This window comes from Erythrolamprus reginae, chromosome Z, assembly GCF_031021105.1.
Source record: "Erythrolamprus reginae isolate rEryReg1 chromosome Z, rEryReg1.hap1, whole genome shotgun sequence".
NCBI lineage: Eukaryota > Metazoa > Chordata > Lepidosauria > Squamata > Dipsadidae > Erythrolamprus > Erythrolamprus reginae.
In genome coordinates this window covers 36,226,008-36,241,262 of record NC_091963.1, presented here as the reverse complement: position 1 = coordinate 36,241,262, position 15,255 = coordinate 36,226,008, and the positions used below count along the sequence as shown (strand labels likewise).

General features: G+C 42.7%; 1 protein-coding gene and 1 long non-coding RNA gene across 23 annotated transcripts in view; one reads left to right on the top strand and one right to left on the bottom strand.

The window, feature by feature from the left end:
- Positions 1 to 1,402: 1,402 nt before the first annotated feature.
- Positions 1,403 to 9,505, bottom strand: LOC139153713 (uncharacterized). Its single transcript, XR_011556874.1, has 3 exons — positions 8,666 to 9,505; positions 6,997 to 7,090; positions 1,403 to 1,540 (listed from the first exon to the last, which is right to left on the bottom strand). It is a non-coding gene; the product is annotated as an uncharacterized lncRNA (long non-coding RNA).
- Positions 8,882 to 15,255, top strand: part of ICA1 (islet cell autoantigen 1) — a 63,281-nt gene continuing 56,907 nt past the window's right edge. For 4 of the 22 annotated variants that reach the window (XM_070727998.1, XM_070727995.1, XM_070727997.1 and 1 more), the window contains exons 1-2: positions 9,560 to 9,692; positions 10,175 to 10,222. In XM_070727998.1, the coding sequence (XP_070584099.1) occupies positions 9,575 to 9,692; positions 10,175 to 10,222 (166 nt within the window). In that variant the 5' untranslated portion in view covers positions 9,560 to 9,574. Of the gene's footprint in view, positions 9,693 to 10,023; positions 10,078 to 10,174; positions 10,223 to 15,255 lie in introns of all 22 variants that reach the window. The other 18 variants (XM_070728007.1, XM_070728003.1, XM_070728000.1 and 15 more) reach the window with 16 other exon arrangements.

The following is a 15,255-nucleotide window of genomic DNA, read 5'->3' as shown; positions in this document are numbered from 1 at the left end:
CAAAGAAAAACCTTAGCTCACCTGATCTGAGCAGTAAGATGGAGAAAAAATATAGATTATCTCTATCAATATAAAGGTAATCATAGTCAGTCAGGTATGCATTAAAGATAAAATCTAGTGTTCTTAAAAGAAGTATATAATGATATAAAGATTAAATAAAAAGGAACTAAAACTTATATTGTATTAAGTTAATTGTCAAGTGATTCTGATAAAATTATGAGTCAGTTAAAAACTAAGAATCAAAGAGACCAGGTGCTTATTGTAATTATGTCCAAAAATGATACTGTATATCTTTTTATAAAATGAGAATTATGTGGAATATAATTAAATCAACATTTTAATTACACATTCCTCTGTACTATGCATCTTTACAGAAGAGACCATATGGAAGCAGTGATTTTTCTTGGTTTGAAATTATTGATAGAATCCATGTTATCGACACTTCGTCAGCACCTTCTAAAGAAAGCTCCATTGTGTTTTGGGTAATTAATGTATAGCAAAAGATACTAATTGTGACTCATGGATTCTAGATTAACTGAGATTTAAGAGACAAAAACAGTAGTCCCTGTACAGGTGGTTTCTTTATATCTCCTTATAAGGGAGATTATGTTTGTTGGAGAGATATTTAGCTTGTAAAAATATAGTTTCTGAGTGCTCTAAAATTGTATTCACTTGCTATTTCAATATTATTACTATATAATTACTACCGTGTTTCCCCGATAGTAAGACCCCCCCGATTGTAAGACATATGGGGGGTTTAAGGGGGGTCGGCTAATATAAGCCATACCCCGAAAGTAAGACATATGTCTTACTTTCGGGGAAACACGGTACTAAAAGCGAGGGAGGCGTCCGCTACTCCCGCCGCCGCCTTTGCTCTCCCCGCCACGCCTGGGGCTGCCTGCCTGCCTGCTGCCGTAGCCGGGCTGGGCGCGGGGCATCCTCGGCGTTGGGCAGCAGCGGGAGGAGCCGCAGCCTCCGGAGCCGGCCAGCCGGACGCCCCCCAGGACGCGCATCGCGGACCGGCCCCGCCGCGGCGCAGGAGGGATGGAGGCCAGGCCCGATGGGCAGCCGCGCAACGCCGCCTAACGCCGCCCGCCCGGAGGAGAAGAGGCCTCGCCCGGGCCGAAGCCCGAAGACGAGCCGGCCCCGGTGCCCGGGACAATATAACACATACCCCCAAAGTAAGACACAGTGGGGCTTTTGGGGGTAAAAAGATAGTAAGACACTGCCTTACTATCGGGGAAACACGGTATTACAATACATTATGGCAATGTTTATACTATATTCTATACTGTACTATTACTATTCAGTATATTATTACAATTATCTATAAGAGAGCCAGTTTAGTGTAGTAATTAAGGCGTCAGTCTAGAAACTGGAAGACCATTAGTTCTAGTCCTACCTTGAGTACAAAGCCAACAGGATGACCTATCTCTCAGTCCAAGGAAGAAGGCAATGGCAAGTCACTTCCAAATAACCTTGCCAAGAAAATTTCAGGGATTGTCCAGGTAGTCCCTAAGAATCAGGATAGCTTCAAGAACTGATTCAAGATTAAACAAACAAAAATCAGTACCATACATTACAATTACACATCAACATTTCTTTTTTAACTCTGTTCTGTCTTAAGTCCCTATCCCTCTCTTCTTTTTCCTGTTAATGGCCAGCATATGGAGCTCTTGCATTAAAAAATATATATATACAGTAGTCCCTCGCTATACCGCGCTTCACCTACTGCGGCTTCACTTCATCGCGGGTTTTCAAGAAATATTAATGAGAAAAATCATTCGCGGATCTTCGCTGGTTCGCGGGTTTCTGAGGAAGTCGATCGGCAGATTTAAACAGCCCGCCGAACTCGATCGGCAGGTTTTTCAAAAAAAAAATATCTAAAATTGTAAATACTGTATTTAAATACTGTATCTAAAATAAATACTGTGTGGGAAGGGTTTATAAACACTTAAAACAATGAAAACTTACCAAACAATTACAATATAAATACTTAAATAATTACTATCAGTCGATAAATTCCCCATCGCGGATTTCACCTATCGCGGCCAGGTCTGGAACGTAACACCAGCGATAGGTGAGGGACTACTGTATATCCTTTTGACTTTCTGTGGCAAGGTGCTTTATTTTCCTGCCTTTTAGACCATCTACTACTTCTGAAGAAAAAATACCTTTTGTTCTGTCACTGTATCTTGTTTGCTGGTTGTGCCAAAGTCCTCTCTCACCTGTTTCAATGTTGCAGCTTTTTAAAAATCATTTTGCTGTACTGATGGTGGGAGGAAGAGTGAAAGGCTCAAATAATGGGGAGAAAATCACAGCACAGATGCCTACACAGAAATTTTGCTGTGTAATTTCTTCTACAGACTTACATAATTAGTTTTTTTAATTAAATATATAATATGGCAACTCAATTTAAAAGTTCATTACATCAAACTGTTTTAAGCAATATACAGATTACTAATGTTTGTTACAGGTAGCCATGAACTTATGTCCAAAATTAGGATAAAAATATCAAATTGATTAACTAAGTAAAGTGATTGAGTCATGCTCAATTTTATGATCTTTTTTCCATAGTTATTAAGCAAATCACTTCAGTTGTTAAGTAAATCACATAGGACACTGGCCAAGATCACAAACAGCAATTCCATGACTCTCTAAGACAACTTCAACCATTGCCAGTTGTCATGTGCCTGAATTTGGTCACAAGGCCACAGGAATACTGCAACTGTAAGTCCTTGAATTGTACACTTCTTTCAATGCCAATGTAACTTCAAATGGTCGCTAAACAAATGGTTGTGAGAACTACAGTACCTGTACATATAATATATGAATACAAGTATATGTAATAAGTTTCTAGCATTAATTTATTAGAATAATTCCTAATTCTCTGTGCTTCTTCTCAGGCAAATTTCCTATTAAAGGATACCAATTCAAATAAAAGACAAGACAAATATTTAGGAAGCCACAAAAAATTGCAGAGAAAATGCTGAAGAATTTCAAATATGTTTGTTGTATCTATTTTCAAGCATGCTTAGTAATTTTCTTATAGAATCTATTTATTTTATCGAGATGCCTTGGAAGTGAATTACATTGATGATAAATTTCTTGAGAAAATAAAACACTTTTTACACTCTATTGAGAAATGTCAAAAAGTGTAATTTATGTTAGTTATAGAAATGAGAGGTAAATATATATATTTAAGGCTTAGGGGAAAACCTTGAAATAAATCTTGGGAAGCACTGTATGCAGAAATAAGAAAATCCAATAGCTTTGACTGCTGGCTGCCAGCAGTTCAAACCTCACCAGCTCAAGGTTGACTCAGCCTTCCATCCTTCAGAGGTCAGTAAAATGAGGACCCAGATTGTTGCGGGCAATATGATGTCTCTGTGAACCTCTTAGAGAGAGCTGTAAAGCACTGTGAAGCGGTATCAAAGTTGAAGAGCTACTCCTATTGTGCAAACAGCTATAGCCATTCAATGATGGGCAGAGCAAAATTAACTTTCTCTATTAATATGTCAAACAGCTATAAGATGATTAATATGTTTTTGTTGCTTTCTTATTATCACTAGGTAAAATCTAAGATTTATGTTTTTGACAGTTGCCACTTCCCTAATAATAAAGGTGTGAAACATGAGAAAGGGAAAAGGATATAATCCACAACTCTGCCCACTATGGGACTAACACCAATTTAGCCATTGCATTGATAGTTTTTTAAATAGTAATACAAATAACTTAAATTGGCTATATTATTTGACTAGGGAATTTCAAGTGATATACTGTCATAACATAGTGATAATAGCTTATACTACAGGAGTATTTGATAGCGTATGTCATTATTACCATGTTTCCCTGAAAATAAGACAGTGTCTTACCTTTTGAACCCCAATATAAGGGCTTGGCCTTATTTTAGGTGGTTGTCATTATTTCGGGGGTGCAGGAAGCCACGAGTGGTCTGCACACTCAGCTAGGATTCCAACAGAGAGGCTCACTGCATGCGCTGCCATCAAGCTTCTCCCCTCTTGCAGCGCATGTGCAGAAAGCGAGGTGCCCAAAAGTGCCAAGCTGCATGAGTTCCTGTCTTCCAGGCTTGGTGCAGAGCCGCATGACGCCTGGTGCCAAGCTGCATAAATGCCTGCCTCCCGCAGCGTGTGTATAAAATGCGAGGGCCCAAAGGTGCCAAGCCGTGTGAGTGCTCATGCGCCTCCCAGGCCTCACCACATCGATGTGGGTGAAGCCAGTGAGCTCCAGGTCCTTTAGGAGCTCGTAGCCAATGCCGTTAGCACCCACTACTAGTACCCATGCAGAAGCATGGCCTGGGCCATCTCTCCCTGCAGGATCCAACTCCAGCTCCAGCTGTCAACATGGAGTGGGAAAGCACACTCCCAGAGCAGATGCTGCCCTGGCTGGGGTTTGGAAGCCGCAGAGTTTGGGAAGAGAAAGAAAGATTTCAAAAGAATCTTCCACAAACTCTGCCCCTGTGGCTTCCAAACCTGAGCCAGGGCAGCAGCCACTCTGGAAATAGTGATAGTCGCTGGAAGCCTCTTCTTCCCTCCCCCCCCCCCCACTTCTTCTCCACTCCACTTGTCCCACGGTTCCCCGACCTGAGAGCTGACCGACCGGAGCGCCTTATTTCAGGACTCTTGCCTGCCTCCCTTCCTGCCACAGGCCCCACTTACTCTTTCCAGGCACCCAGCAGCGACATGCTGGACAACCATGCCAACGGCAGCTCTAACAGACATTTTGCTGTGTAATTTATACTTCTATGCCGCCCAGTCCCTAAGGGACTGCCGCTCAGACACAAAACTTTTCCGTCCACACCCAAAAAAATTAGAGGGAACATTGGCCCTAAGGTGGCAATACTGGTACTGGGGGTGCTGTGGTGGGTTCTCGATAGCACGGCTATGCGGATGCGGTACCTGGATGCAAAGGTGAGAGTAGACAGGCTGCCACCATGGCACAAGAGTAAGCACTCAATATCTACAGTCGGTGCCGTGGGTGGCAGAAGGGGCAGGGATGCAAGAGTTCACAGGGACGTGGTTGCCTTGGGAGGGTTGGGGAGGTGAGGGACCTGTGTGTGTAGGTGTGTGAGAGAGGAGAGGGATGAAGATGACATTGCTATCATCTATGGATAACTTTCTGAGGTTGGATCGATCTCTCTCACCCACCCACACTTCTTTTTTGAGGGGGATCACAGTACAGACGACCCTCCCAGAATTACAAGGCTGAAGGTTTCAGATGGAGCATTTTGGAGATGTGTGCCTATACTGTGATCCCAAATAAAGAATGATTGGCAGGAAAAGGGTGAGGAGGCAGGCAGCTGGAGATCTGGGCTGTGTTGCACAGCCCTTACTGGCTCAGCTGATCAGAGGGCAGCAATTAAGGGGCTGAACCTACATGAGATGATCAGGGAAAGGAAGAGCTGCCTCCTGTAATGGCCATGCCCACCCCTCCACTAGGGTTATTTTCAGGGCAAGGCATATATTTATGCCTACCCTAAAAATTGATTTTAGTTTTGGGATATATTGCATTTTGGGGGAAACATAGTATTTTTAGTTAACAATTTTATTTAGAAATGTTATTTTACTAAAATTTACCAAAAACCCACTTACTTTCCATTTTTAATCCAAGTGTACTATTTCATTACCCAGATATTATTCTTAAAATATTATTTTCGGAACTGGCCTCTGAACTAGGACAAACCAGTTTTGTTACAGGCAGCTATATGTAAATACACAGAGAGGGGGGGGGGAGGGAGGGAAAGAGGGAGGGAGGGGTACAGGCCACAGCTACATTTCCAATAGCATACCATGATCCACATTCCCTCACCCTACCTAAAAGACTATGTTTAGGGGGGAAAAGTAGACCACTGTAAACCCTAAAGTTAATTAAATTTTAATTATTTTTAAATGGGTTTTTTTAAGTGTTCTGTATATAACATTTTTCTTTCAGTCTTTTGTAAGTTGAAGCATTCTATCACTCTCCCTCTTCTCATCCTAGAATAAACTCAGTAGATGTAAACTCGGGATAAAGTAATGCTTTTAGGAAATTCTATGAGTTTAGACTTTTCTAGAAAGAGAAAACCTCTTCAGAAGTACTGGGAACAATTAGATTTCTTGAATTTAAAAACATGATCTAAGTGTAGAATTGATATGGCTTAAGGAAAAAAATCTGCAGCAGACATGCTGAAGTATCTCTAGTCAACAATTGTGTATTTAAAATTTTATTTTTAATATTACCCTGGCATAGAACACAACTGTATTATTTTCCTCTTAAATGAATTATATAATTTCTCTGGATAATTGCAATTTCATGGTTAACTACAGGAACTTGCAATTTCATGGTTAAAACAAAATAGGAATATATTGCTTTCTCTACGATCTATTATATTTCTCTATAAATATAAAAAGCAAATAAGACTATAAGTAATATTTGTGTTTCCTTGCTACAAAAATAGTATTATCAGAGTAGGAACAATTCAGAACAAATGCCATGCAACCTGAGGCAACAGTTCAATTATCAGAACATGGCACTGGACCAGAATATCTCTGAGACCGCCTGCTGCCGCACGAATCCCAGCGACCGATTAGGTCCCACAGAGTGGGCCTTCTCCGGGTCCCGTCAACTAAACAATGTCGGTTGGCGGGCCCCAGGGGAAGAGCCTTCTCTGTGGCGGCCCAGACCCTCTGGAACCAACTCCCCCTGGAGATTAGAACTGCCCCTACTCTCCTTGCCTTTCGTAAGCTCCTTAAGACCCACCTGTGTCGTCAGGCATGGGGGAACTGAGACATCTCCCCCGGGCATATACAATTTATGAATGGTATGTGTGTATGTATGTGTGTTTAGAAAATGGGGTTTTTAAAATGTTTTTAGTAGAAATTTAGATTTGTTATAAATTGTTTTTCACTTTGTTGTGAGCCGCCCCGAGTCTGCGGAGAGGGGCGGCATACAAATCTAAATAAATAAATAATAAATAAATAAATAAAATATACTTACTTTCCCTGCTAATGCTTGATGAGTCATTTATTTTCACATATACCATTGATTCAGTAGTTCGGTGAAAACAGTTTTCAGGCCACTTTTAGCTTCCCTTGAAGCAAACAGGAATAGAGAAAAAGAATGGTTCTGAATTATATACAAAAATCATATTATCTTGTTTTATCAGAATCAGCCCATAATTTCAATAATTATATTTTAAATATTCTATTTTAACTGGTAATTTTAAAATATCATTGATAATATGTTATTTGCTAAGCACAATTACTTTCTGCTTCAGGTTTACATTACTTTTCAGACAGAATAAGTAATTCTATTTAGGAATTTTTGAGGAATAAAAGAATCAAATGTCTTCCTGGCTATCATGCTAATTCAAAGTGATAATGACACATCCTACATATAGAACATGCAATGGTATTAAAAACATTAAATGTGTAAATTGCTTATATGAATATAAAGTATACAGAATTACTCAACTACTTATCTTGATTGAATTCTGAATCTGATTATGTGTCATCCTGTCAATGTCAACTCTTAAGGATCTTTTCATTTTTCTCCAGAATAAGAGTTCTAATTTCACAAGGCTAATATAAATGGTTATATTGTTTTTTAAAAATCATGTATAGGACAGGGAAGTTCAGTAAACGATAGGGGCTAACATGGTATTCCAGTTTGATAGACGGAATAACCTTAGCGTACACAGTTAAGATTTTTATAATAAAAACACATTTAATTGGATTTCATTTCAGAGTCAAAAACATAGTAACTACATTTTTATTATTAGTTGCACATATATTACTTATCAAAACCATGAAAAATGAAGTAGGAATACAGAACTAATGTAATAAGATATGAGAGTGCAAAAATTGAAGTACTAAAAATATGGAAAATCCTGGAATGATTAGTTATTACAATATAATTCATATATTTCCTTTACTGTAAGAACCTGTACATATAAAGATTGTGACATCCCAGGAGATGCTAAAAGGTGGAAGTGTTTTCACAAAGCAAAGGATATATTTATTTATTTATTCTTTGTCCAATATACAATACATATGAAAGAGAATAGACATTAAGTGATATATAAAAGATAGGAAGTAAAGAGGAAGAGAAGTGGGTGGGAAGGAAAGAATATATATGATAAAAGGGAAAGGAAAGACAATTGGACAGGGGACGAAAGGCACATCAGTGCACTTATGTACGCCCCTTACTGGCCTCTTAGGAACCTGGAGAGGTCAATCGTGGAGAGTCTGAGGGAGAAATGTTGGGGGTTGGGGGTTGACACTATTGAGTCCGGTAATGAGTTCCACGCTTCGATGACTCGATTGTTAAAGTCATATTTTTTACAGTCAAGTTTGGAGCGATTAACATTGAGTTTGAAGCTGTTGCATGCTCTTGTGTTGTTGCGGTTGAAGCTGAAGTAGTCGTTGGCCGGAAGGACATTACAGCGAATGATTTTGTGAGCAATACTTAAGGCAATATTTTATAGCTGCAAGGTCTTGACAAATGAGAATCGGAAGTGGAAAATTCAATCTATTCAATACAGATCAATTCATATTACACGCAATTGTGTTTTAAGTCTTTCGGAAGAAAGGTTCGAAAACTTGTACGTCCGCGTTGTCTAATAAGATGTTGGTTAGATAAAAGGACAAACTTTTGTGTAACTTACTTTTTACTGACTACTGGAATCCGCTTCCTTCCTCATTTGCCACAAAAAGAAAACCCTTTTTTCTATGGCCGAAGTCTTATGTTTTAACGGCCGAATTTGGGAGTGCGGGGTGGGGGTGGGGAGTTGCACGGGGGAAAGATGCTGAATCCAAATTCAGCAGCAATCATTGTAAGCACTTCACCTGCTTATTGCTACGGTGGTGACGTCGACGGCAAAGGAAGGAGAACACCGTTCTCTTATTTAGGAGGCTTTTAAAAATCTTTAAGGTTATGCAGAACGGGGGGCGGGGTTGGAGGGGTTGTTCCAAGCGCCAATGTCACTCCCGGTGCTCCGAGGGCACAGAAAGAACAAAAGCAGGAAGCCCGGCCGCCACAGACAGCCCCGAGCGACGGGAGGAAGGGAAGCCCCGCTCGCTCGCCTGAGTCAGGGCGGAGCGCGTCCCTCAAGCCCGCAAAAAAGTAGAAGGGCCTTTGGTGGCGGAGGCTGCGAGCGAAGCTCCGCCCCACTCTGCTCAAGGCCGTTCTGCTGTCAGGCGGAGGCTTTGTGACGCTCGCCGCGCTGGAACACCTGGAGCCACCGTGGTGGCCAGGCGAACGGACGACGCGACGACGCTGTATACGGCAGGGAAGTCGCTGGCGTCCCTGGCCGTCAGTGGAAGGCAAGGAGCGGTCGAGCGACTTGAGGGGCTCCCTGGTGAGGAGGAGCCACCGGCATCGGAGCGGGACGCGCGCAACCGCCACGGCTTATCTTCTCCCTAGCAAAACCGCGGACGAGGTAGGTGCTCTGCGCGTGAGTAGCTCTGGCCAAGGCCCTGCTCAAATTCAGTCTCGGTTCCCCGAGGCTGGAAAAACAGGTTCTTCCCGAGGCAGTGGTTACGGTTGTCGCCGCCGCCGCAGGGCGGGGCTGCGCATGCTGGTCAGGAGCCACCTAAATAACGCCGCCTTAAGCAGCTATCGGGAGGTAGGGGGATCTCTGGCTTCTTTCTCTCCGACAGAGGAGGAGGAGGAAGGACAGGTGAACTATTCTGGTATGTGTGTGCGTGTGAGGGGGGGGGGGCGGACGAAGAGCTTGTAATTTGGAGAGAGCGAAATGAGACCCGAGTTTCTCCCCATCTGGGGAATAATGTACTGTACTTCCAAAATGGCATCCTTTCCCTCTGCCAGCTCATTTCCCCAGACTCACGATTTCAAGAGATATTATCCCAGCAGGTGCGTGTCCTCCCCCACCCCCGGAGCGTTGGTGAGGGATGAGGAAGGCCATTTGCTGCGTGGTTTCCTGTAGTTAACTTGAATTGCTACTGCCCACATGCTTTTTACTGTATATTTTAAGAAATAATAAAAAATCGAATCTTCTTCTAGGGAGTATATTGAAAAATCAAGATGAGCAGTGTTAGCTCTGGCCGAAAATACCTGGTGATTTTCTGTGATTGGGTTTGGGGGGCAGTGGGAGGACCTTAACAAAAGTATTCCACTTCTTAATTACAGCACTTGTCCTATATCTTTCTCCCAGGGTCCTGTGAAGCAGTGATTACCCCAAAGGGCTTGAAGGCAATTTCAGGTACAGCCAGTTGGGGCATTCTAGAAATAGATGTGTTTAAAGCAGCGGTCACCAATCTTTCAGACCTAAGGAACCACTAAATTCATAATTTTAAATCCCGCAGACTCCTAATATGATTTTTTAAAAAGATAAATAGTGTTTAGTGCAGTATAAAAAATGCAAATAATTTTTCTGCGGACCACCAAAATTTTCTCATGGACCACCAGTTGGTGACCACTGGTTTAAAGAAAACTCGTCAAAGCAGTAATTTTGGGCTATCCTCAAGTGTATTGTAGAATCTAATGAAATGGGATGTTGAGTTCACCCAAACTGAACTTGTGTAAGACATACAGTGGTACCTCTACCTAAGAACACCTGTATTTAAGAACTTTTCTAGATAAGAACTGGGTGTTCGCAATTTCTTTGCACCTTCTTAAGAACCATTTTCTACTTAAGAACCCGAGCCCGGAAAAATTTCCCAGGAAATTTGAGGGCGGCAAGAAGGCCCAGCCAGTTAGCATGTGATCCAATGGAGATGAAAATGCACCCCCCATTCCCCCTTTAATCCCAGCCATCTTGGGCTTTTCTGGGCTGCCAGAGGAGCCTTTTGGTGGCGCTTAAGGAGCCTTGGCAGTCCAGAGCAAACAGAGCGTTTTCTTTTCTCTGGGCGCTTGGAGAGCGAATAAACCACTTTGCTGTGGTGACTTCCTCGCGCTGCCTCCCATACAAGGTTGCATCCCGGAGCATCTTGGCGTGGAAAGGCAAAAGGGGGCGCTTCGCCCCAGCCGAATCAACTTGGCTTCAGCCAAACCGAGGAGTCACCACAGTGAAGGAAAAGCGCCGGCTACAAGGCGAGCGAGCGAGAGAAGCGGGGAACCCTTCAGCATGGGGAGGAAGCAGGTAGCAGCAGCAGCAGCAGCCACCTTTCAGTCAAAGGAGCAGGAGGTTCCCCCCTCTTACCCGCCTGGGTTTCTCTCTCTGGCGCAGTGTATGGGAGGCTGCTTTGTGCCAAGTGTATGGGAGGCGTATGCTCCTCCTCCTCAGAGTCCCCTGCCTTTTTTTTTAAACCTTAAAGTTTTGGATTTTTTGGATTCCCCTCATCTCACCTTCTTCCTTTGGCACCGACTGTCCTCCTCCTCCTCTTCTTCCTCTTTCTCCCACCAAAATTCTGAACTTTTATTTCTTTCCTAATGGGTGTGCACACATTATTTGCTTTTACATTGATGCCTATGGGAAAAATTGCTTCTGCTTACAAACTTTTCTATTTAAGAACCTGGTCACAGAATGAATTAAGTTCTTAAGTAGAGGTACCACTTTATAATCAATTTAACAACTGAGAAAGCTGCAGCATGGGCAAACCACTTGATACAGAGCTGTCCAGACTTGGACAACTACATCATTTTTTAAACACTTCTTGTGACATCTGTCAAATAGGAACCTGCCAAGTATAAAATCTATTGCCAAGGTAGGTGCTCAATATAAGTGTGTGCTGTTTACTTAAAGTTGATAGCTCAATATGTAAGCTGGAATGAAAACACAATAATTGTTAGTTAAAGTGAAACTATCAGATGAAATAAAGGACTGGGGAGCAGGCAATCCCAAAGACCTTGTCATTTTAATTTAATTTATCTTACAGGTAGTCCTTACTTTTTAACAGTTCATTTAGTGACCATTCAAAGTTACACTGATACTGAAAAAAGTCAATTTTCACACTTTTGTCCACTGCAGCATCCCCATGGTCATGTGATCAAAATTCAGACACTTGGGAACTTATTTATGATGGTTGTAGTATCCTGGGGTCATGTAATCATCTTTTCACAGCCTTTTGACAAGTGAAGTCTTTGGGGAAGCATGTCACTAACTTATCAAGTACAATTATTCATTTAACAACTATGGCAAGAAAGGTCATAAAATAGGGCAAAATTGACTTAAATGTCTCAGCAACATAAATTATAGATTCAATTGTGGTTGTAAGTTGAAGACTATCTATACTGGTGGAAAATTTATATTATAGTGCATATAGGCAAAAAAAGGTTCCTTATCCTTCCTCCCTATCTTCCATTTCAGAGATTTTGGAAGTTGAACCCACATAGTTTGCACTAGCAGAGCTCCTTTTTTGTAGCTGTACTGACATGCAAGAACTGAGTTTAAATTATGGAGAACATGGTCATTTTGTACATGAATGCTCCGTCAAGCACCTGCCTTTCTAAATATCAAATAGGTTGAGGAAGTGGTAACTTTGAAAGAACTGCCTGAAACATTTTAGCTGTAGCACAGTGATGGGCCACCATTCCTGGCGCCACTGGAAAGGACCCTGAGCGCTCTTCTGCCGTCCACCTCTCCTGCCGTTAGCGATGGTTCTGCTGCATGCAGCCCGAGCGCTTCCCTGCCCGCCGCCTGCCTTACCTTTCTCTCCTGTGCTTGCATTCAGCACAGGGAGGAAGATGGCATGCGGCCCCAAGGTCCAGCCATGCATCTTGTTCTGTTCTCTCCGCGCCGCAGGCATCTGCCTGCGGCGTGGGAAAGTAGAAAGCAAGCCATGCGGCCGGAGCTCAAACTCTGCTGTGGTCTTGGATGGAACCCTATGATCCAACTGCTTTCTGGCTGTCCAGTCAACTGGGGTTTCTGTGGACCTTTGCTTTTTGACCACCCAGGCTAGAGCCATGGCGATGGAATATCAATATTGGACTCAGCACGGTACTCCTCTGATCTCGCATGCCCCTTTCAATTCTGGATTCAGTGCATCTCAGAACGTGTGCTCCAAAAGCCATTCAGGCCAATCCTGCAACTTCCCGACAGCTCTTCTAAACTCCCATACCAGTTCCTTCACTGGGCACCCAGCTTGCCTCAACTTTTGGATCTGTTCCTCGGCATCTACCTAATTGGCCTTGTCATGGAACTGACCCTTATCAATTGGATGAAGTCATCAGTGTCATCTAGCTCAGGGGCCGCTTCATCATAGAGTTCAGCCACCCATTTTGCTCTTCTCCCTCATTCATACCCTTGTTATCTTGCCAATCAGATTCCTATCTGTCTGGTAGCAGTCTCCATATTCATTGATAGAGGTCCACACTCGATGGAGAAAATAGGACAGCTTTGGGTTGCCATCGAACATAGCGCAGAACCGAGGTGCAACCTCCTGGGCTTGAGAGGTGGTCGCTGGCCCAGGTGCAGCTGGCAAGGTGACAGCCTGTTGGAGAGGCCCTCTGACTCCCTGCTGCCTCTGTTGGTCTACGCTCCATGCGGCCCTATCTGCAGGGAGGGGCCTATCCGCTGTTGGAGCGGTAGTTGCACCCAGACCTGACATCATAGGGGTCTGCTGTGCTGCACCCATCCATGATGCGATGCTTGGTTGCAGGAGCTATCCCTGAGTCCACTGGCTCTTCACCCACCCCACTCTAGGGAAGAAAGCCCATCCTAGTGGTCTTGCCATGGTGGCATTGTTCCCAGGGGGCTGCTGGTGGCTCCCAGGAGGGGGGACTGCTGGTGGTACTTCCCTCCCTCCCAACTGCCAATGTTGAGGGCTCTCTAGGCCAGGCTAATCGGCTGGCTTTGCAGGGGGGTATTGGGTTATGGAAGTAGGCTTCAACCCAGTGGAGAGGTCCCCTAGGATTCTACTTGCCTTTGTGTGGAAAGAACAGATATCCCCACTCAATAGGGGCCTTAGTGCCTCTGGAAAGGAGAACTTTTGCTGTGATTTGGGGCTTGTCTAACTTACATTTAAGTGATTCATCAACAACTAATGATATGACAGCAGCTGGAATTTTTCCTTTCAGAGCGGTCTGTGAGCTTAATTTCTTGCTGTCTCCATTCCTTTCCAGCAGCTGTGAATTTCTGGTGTGGATTGTAGAGGACCTGGAATTTCCCAACAGCTTTCTTGCTCCTCCTCTTCCTTTTTTTTTTCTTTTCCTGAGTTTTCACATTGCCCGGTGCTGGGTCAGATGTTGGGGTTCAGTTCCCCTGATTAGGGTCCGAGCTATGGGTAGCTGTGTGAAAATTTAAGAGAGATCCAGATTAAATCAGAGTCCAAATCAAAGTACTCCTCAAAGTTCCAGTTTATTTCCGGAGCCATCCTGACACCTGCACAGGGAAACGTGGATCTGAGTTTCCCACTCAGTTGAAAGTTCACATCCCTTATCCCCCACCCAGAAACTTGTCATGTTACCCACTCACGATTGTGCCAGCGTGAACCCCTCAAAAGAATGCTTTGTGACTTCATCTGTTCCCTCCTGAAAATCACCTCTCCGAGTTCCCATAAACATCAGGTCTTCTATAGATAGTGTGGCAAGCCATTAATTTATCACCAACTTCTACATCCATTTAACAGTACCTTTACTATCTATTATGAAAAGTTTGATTATACAGCAATGCCATTCAGCTTTGTACATTTTCATGTAGCCCTTGGATATCATGACTTTTTGGACTTTTACTATTTAAGCAATTTGCTTAATTACTGAAAGTTTGTGTTGTATGGAATATGTATGGGCAATCCTACAAACACCTGCATGGATATAAATTTTAAACTGGAAAAATGCATCTTTGATCTGCCCAGATTGGACTTTTGATTATATTTTCTCAGAAAAGATGAATCCATCATGACCTTGAAATTTCTGTTTTGTTAAACATTTTGCCCCCCATTGTAAGAGATACTGTATATAGAGTTTCCTGATCTTTGTTCAATTTGAATTTTCTTAGTTTTGCTATTCTAACTGCATTGCTCACTTGTGTTATTGAAGGGATTCTGTTTATGTAGGATTCTGAGACCAAAGTAGCACTTTGTCTTGTGATCTATTATTTTAGCACATTCTTTATTGACCCCACCATCTTTTCTGGTGGTTGGAGGTGACAATTTTTATTCTAATTATGGTTGCTATTATTTTATAATCAATAATTTAACAATAGTTTGTGTTCCTGTTAATTCATTTTCTTGGAGTCCCTTCTAAAAGGAACAAAAATGTTTTTAGCAGCACCTTTTGATCATTAAAGAAATATTCAAGTTGGTACTATCCCTTCAAAGATACCAAGGATATCATCTGTCAAGGTCCAAATTAATC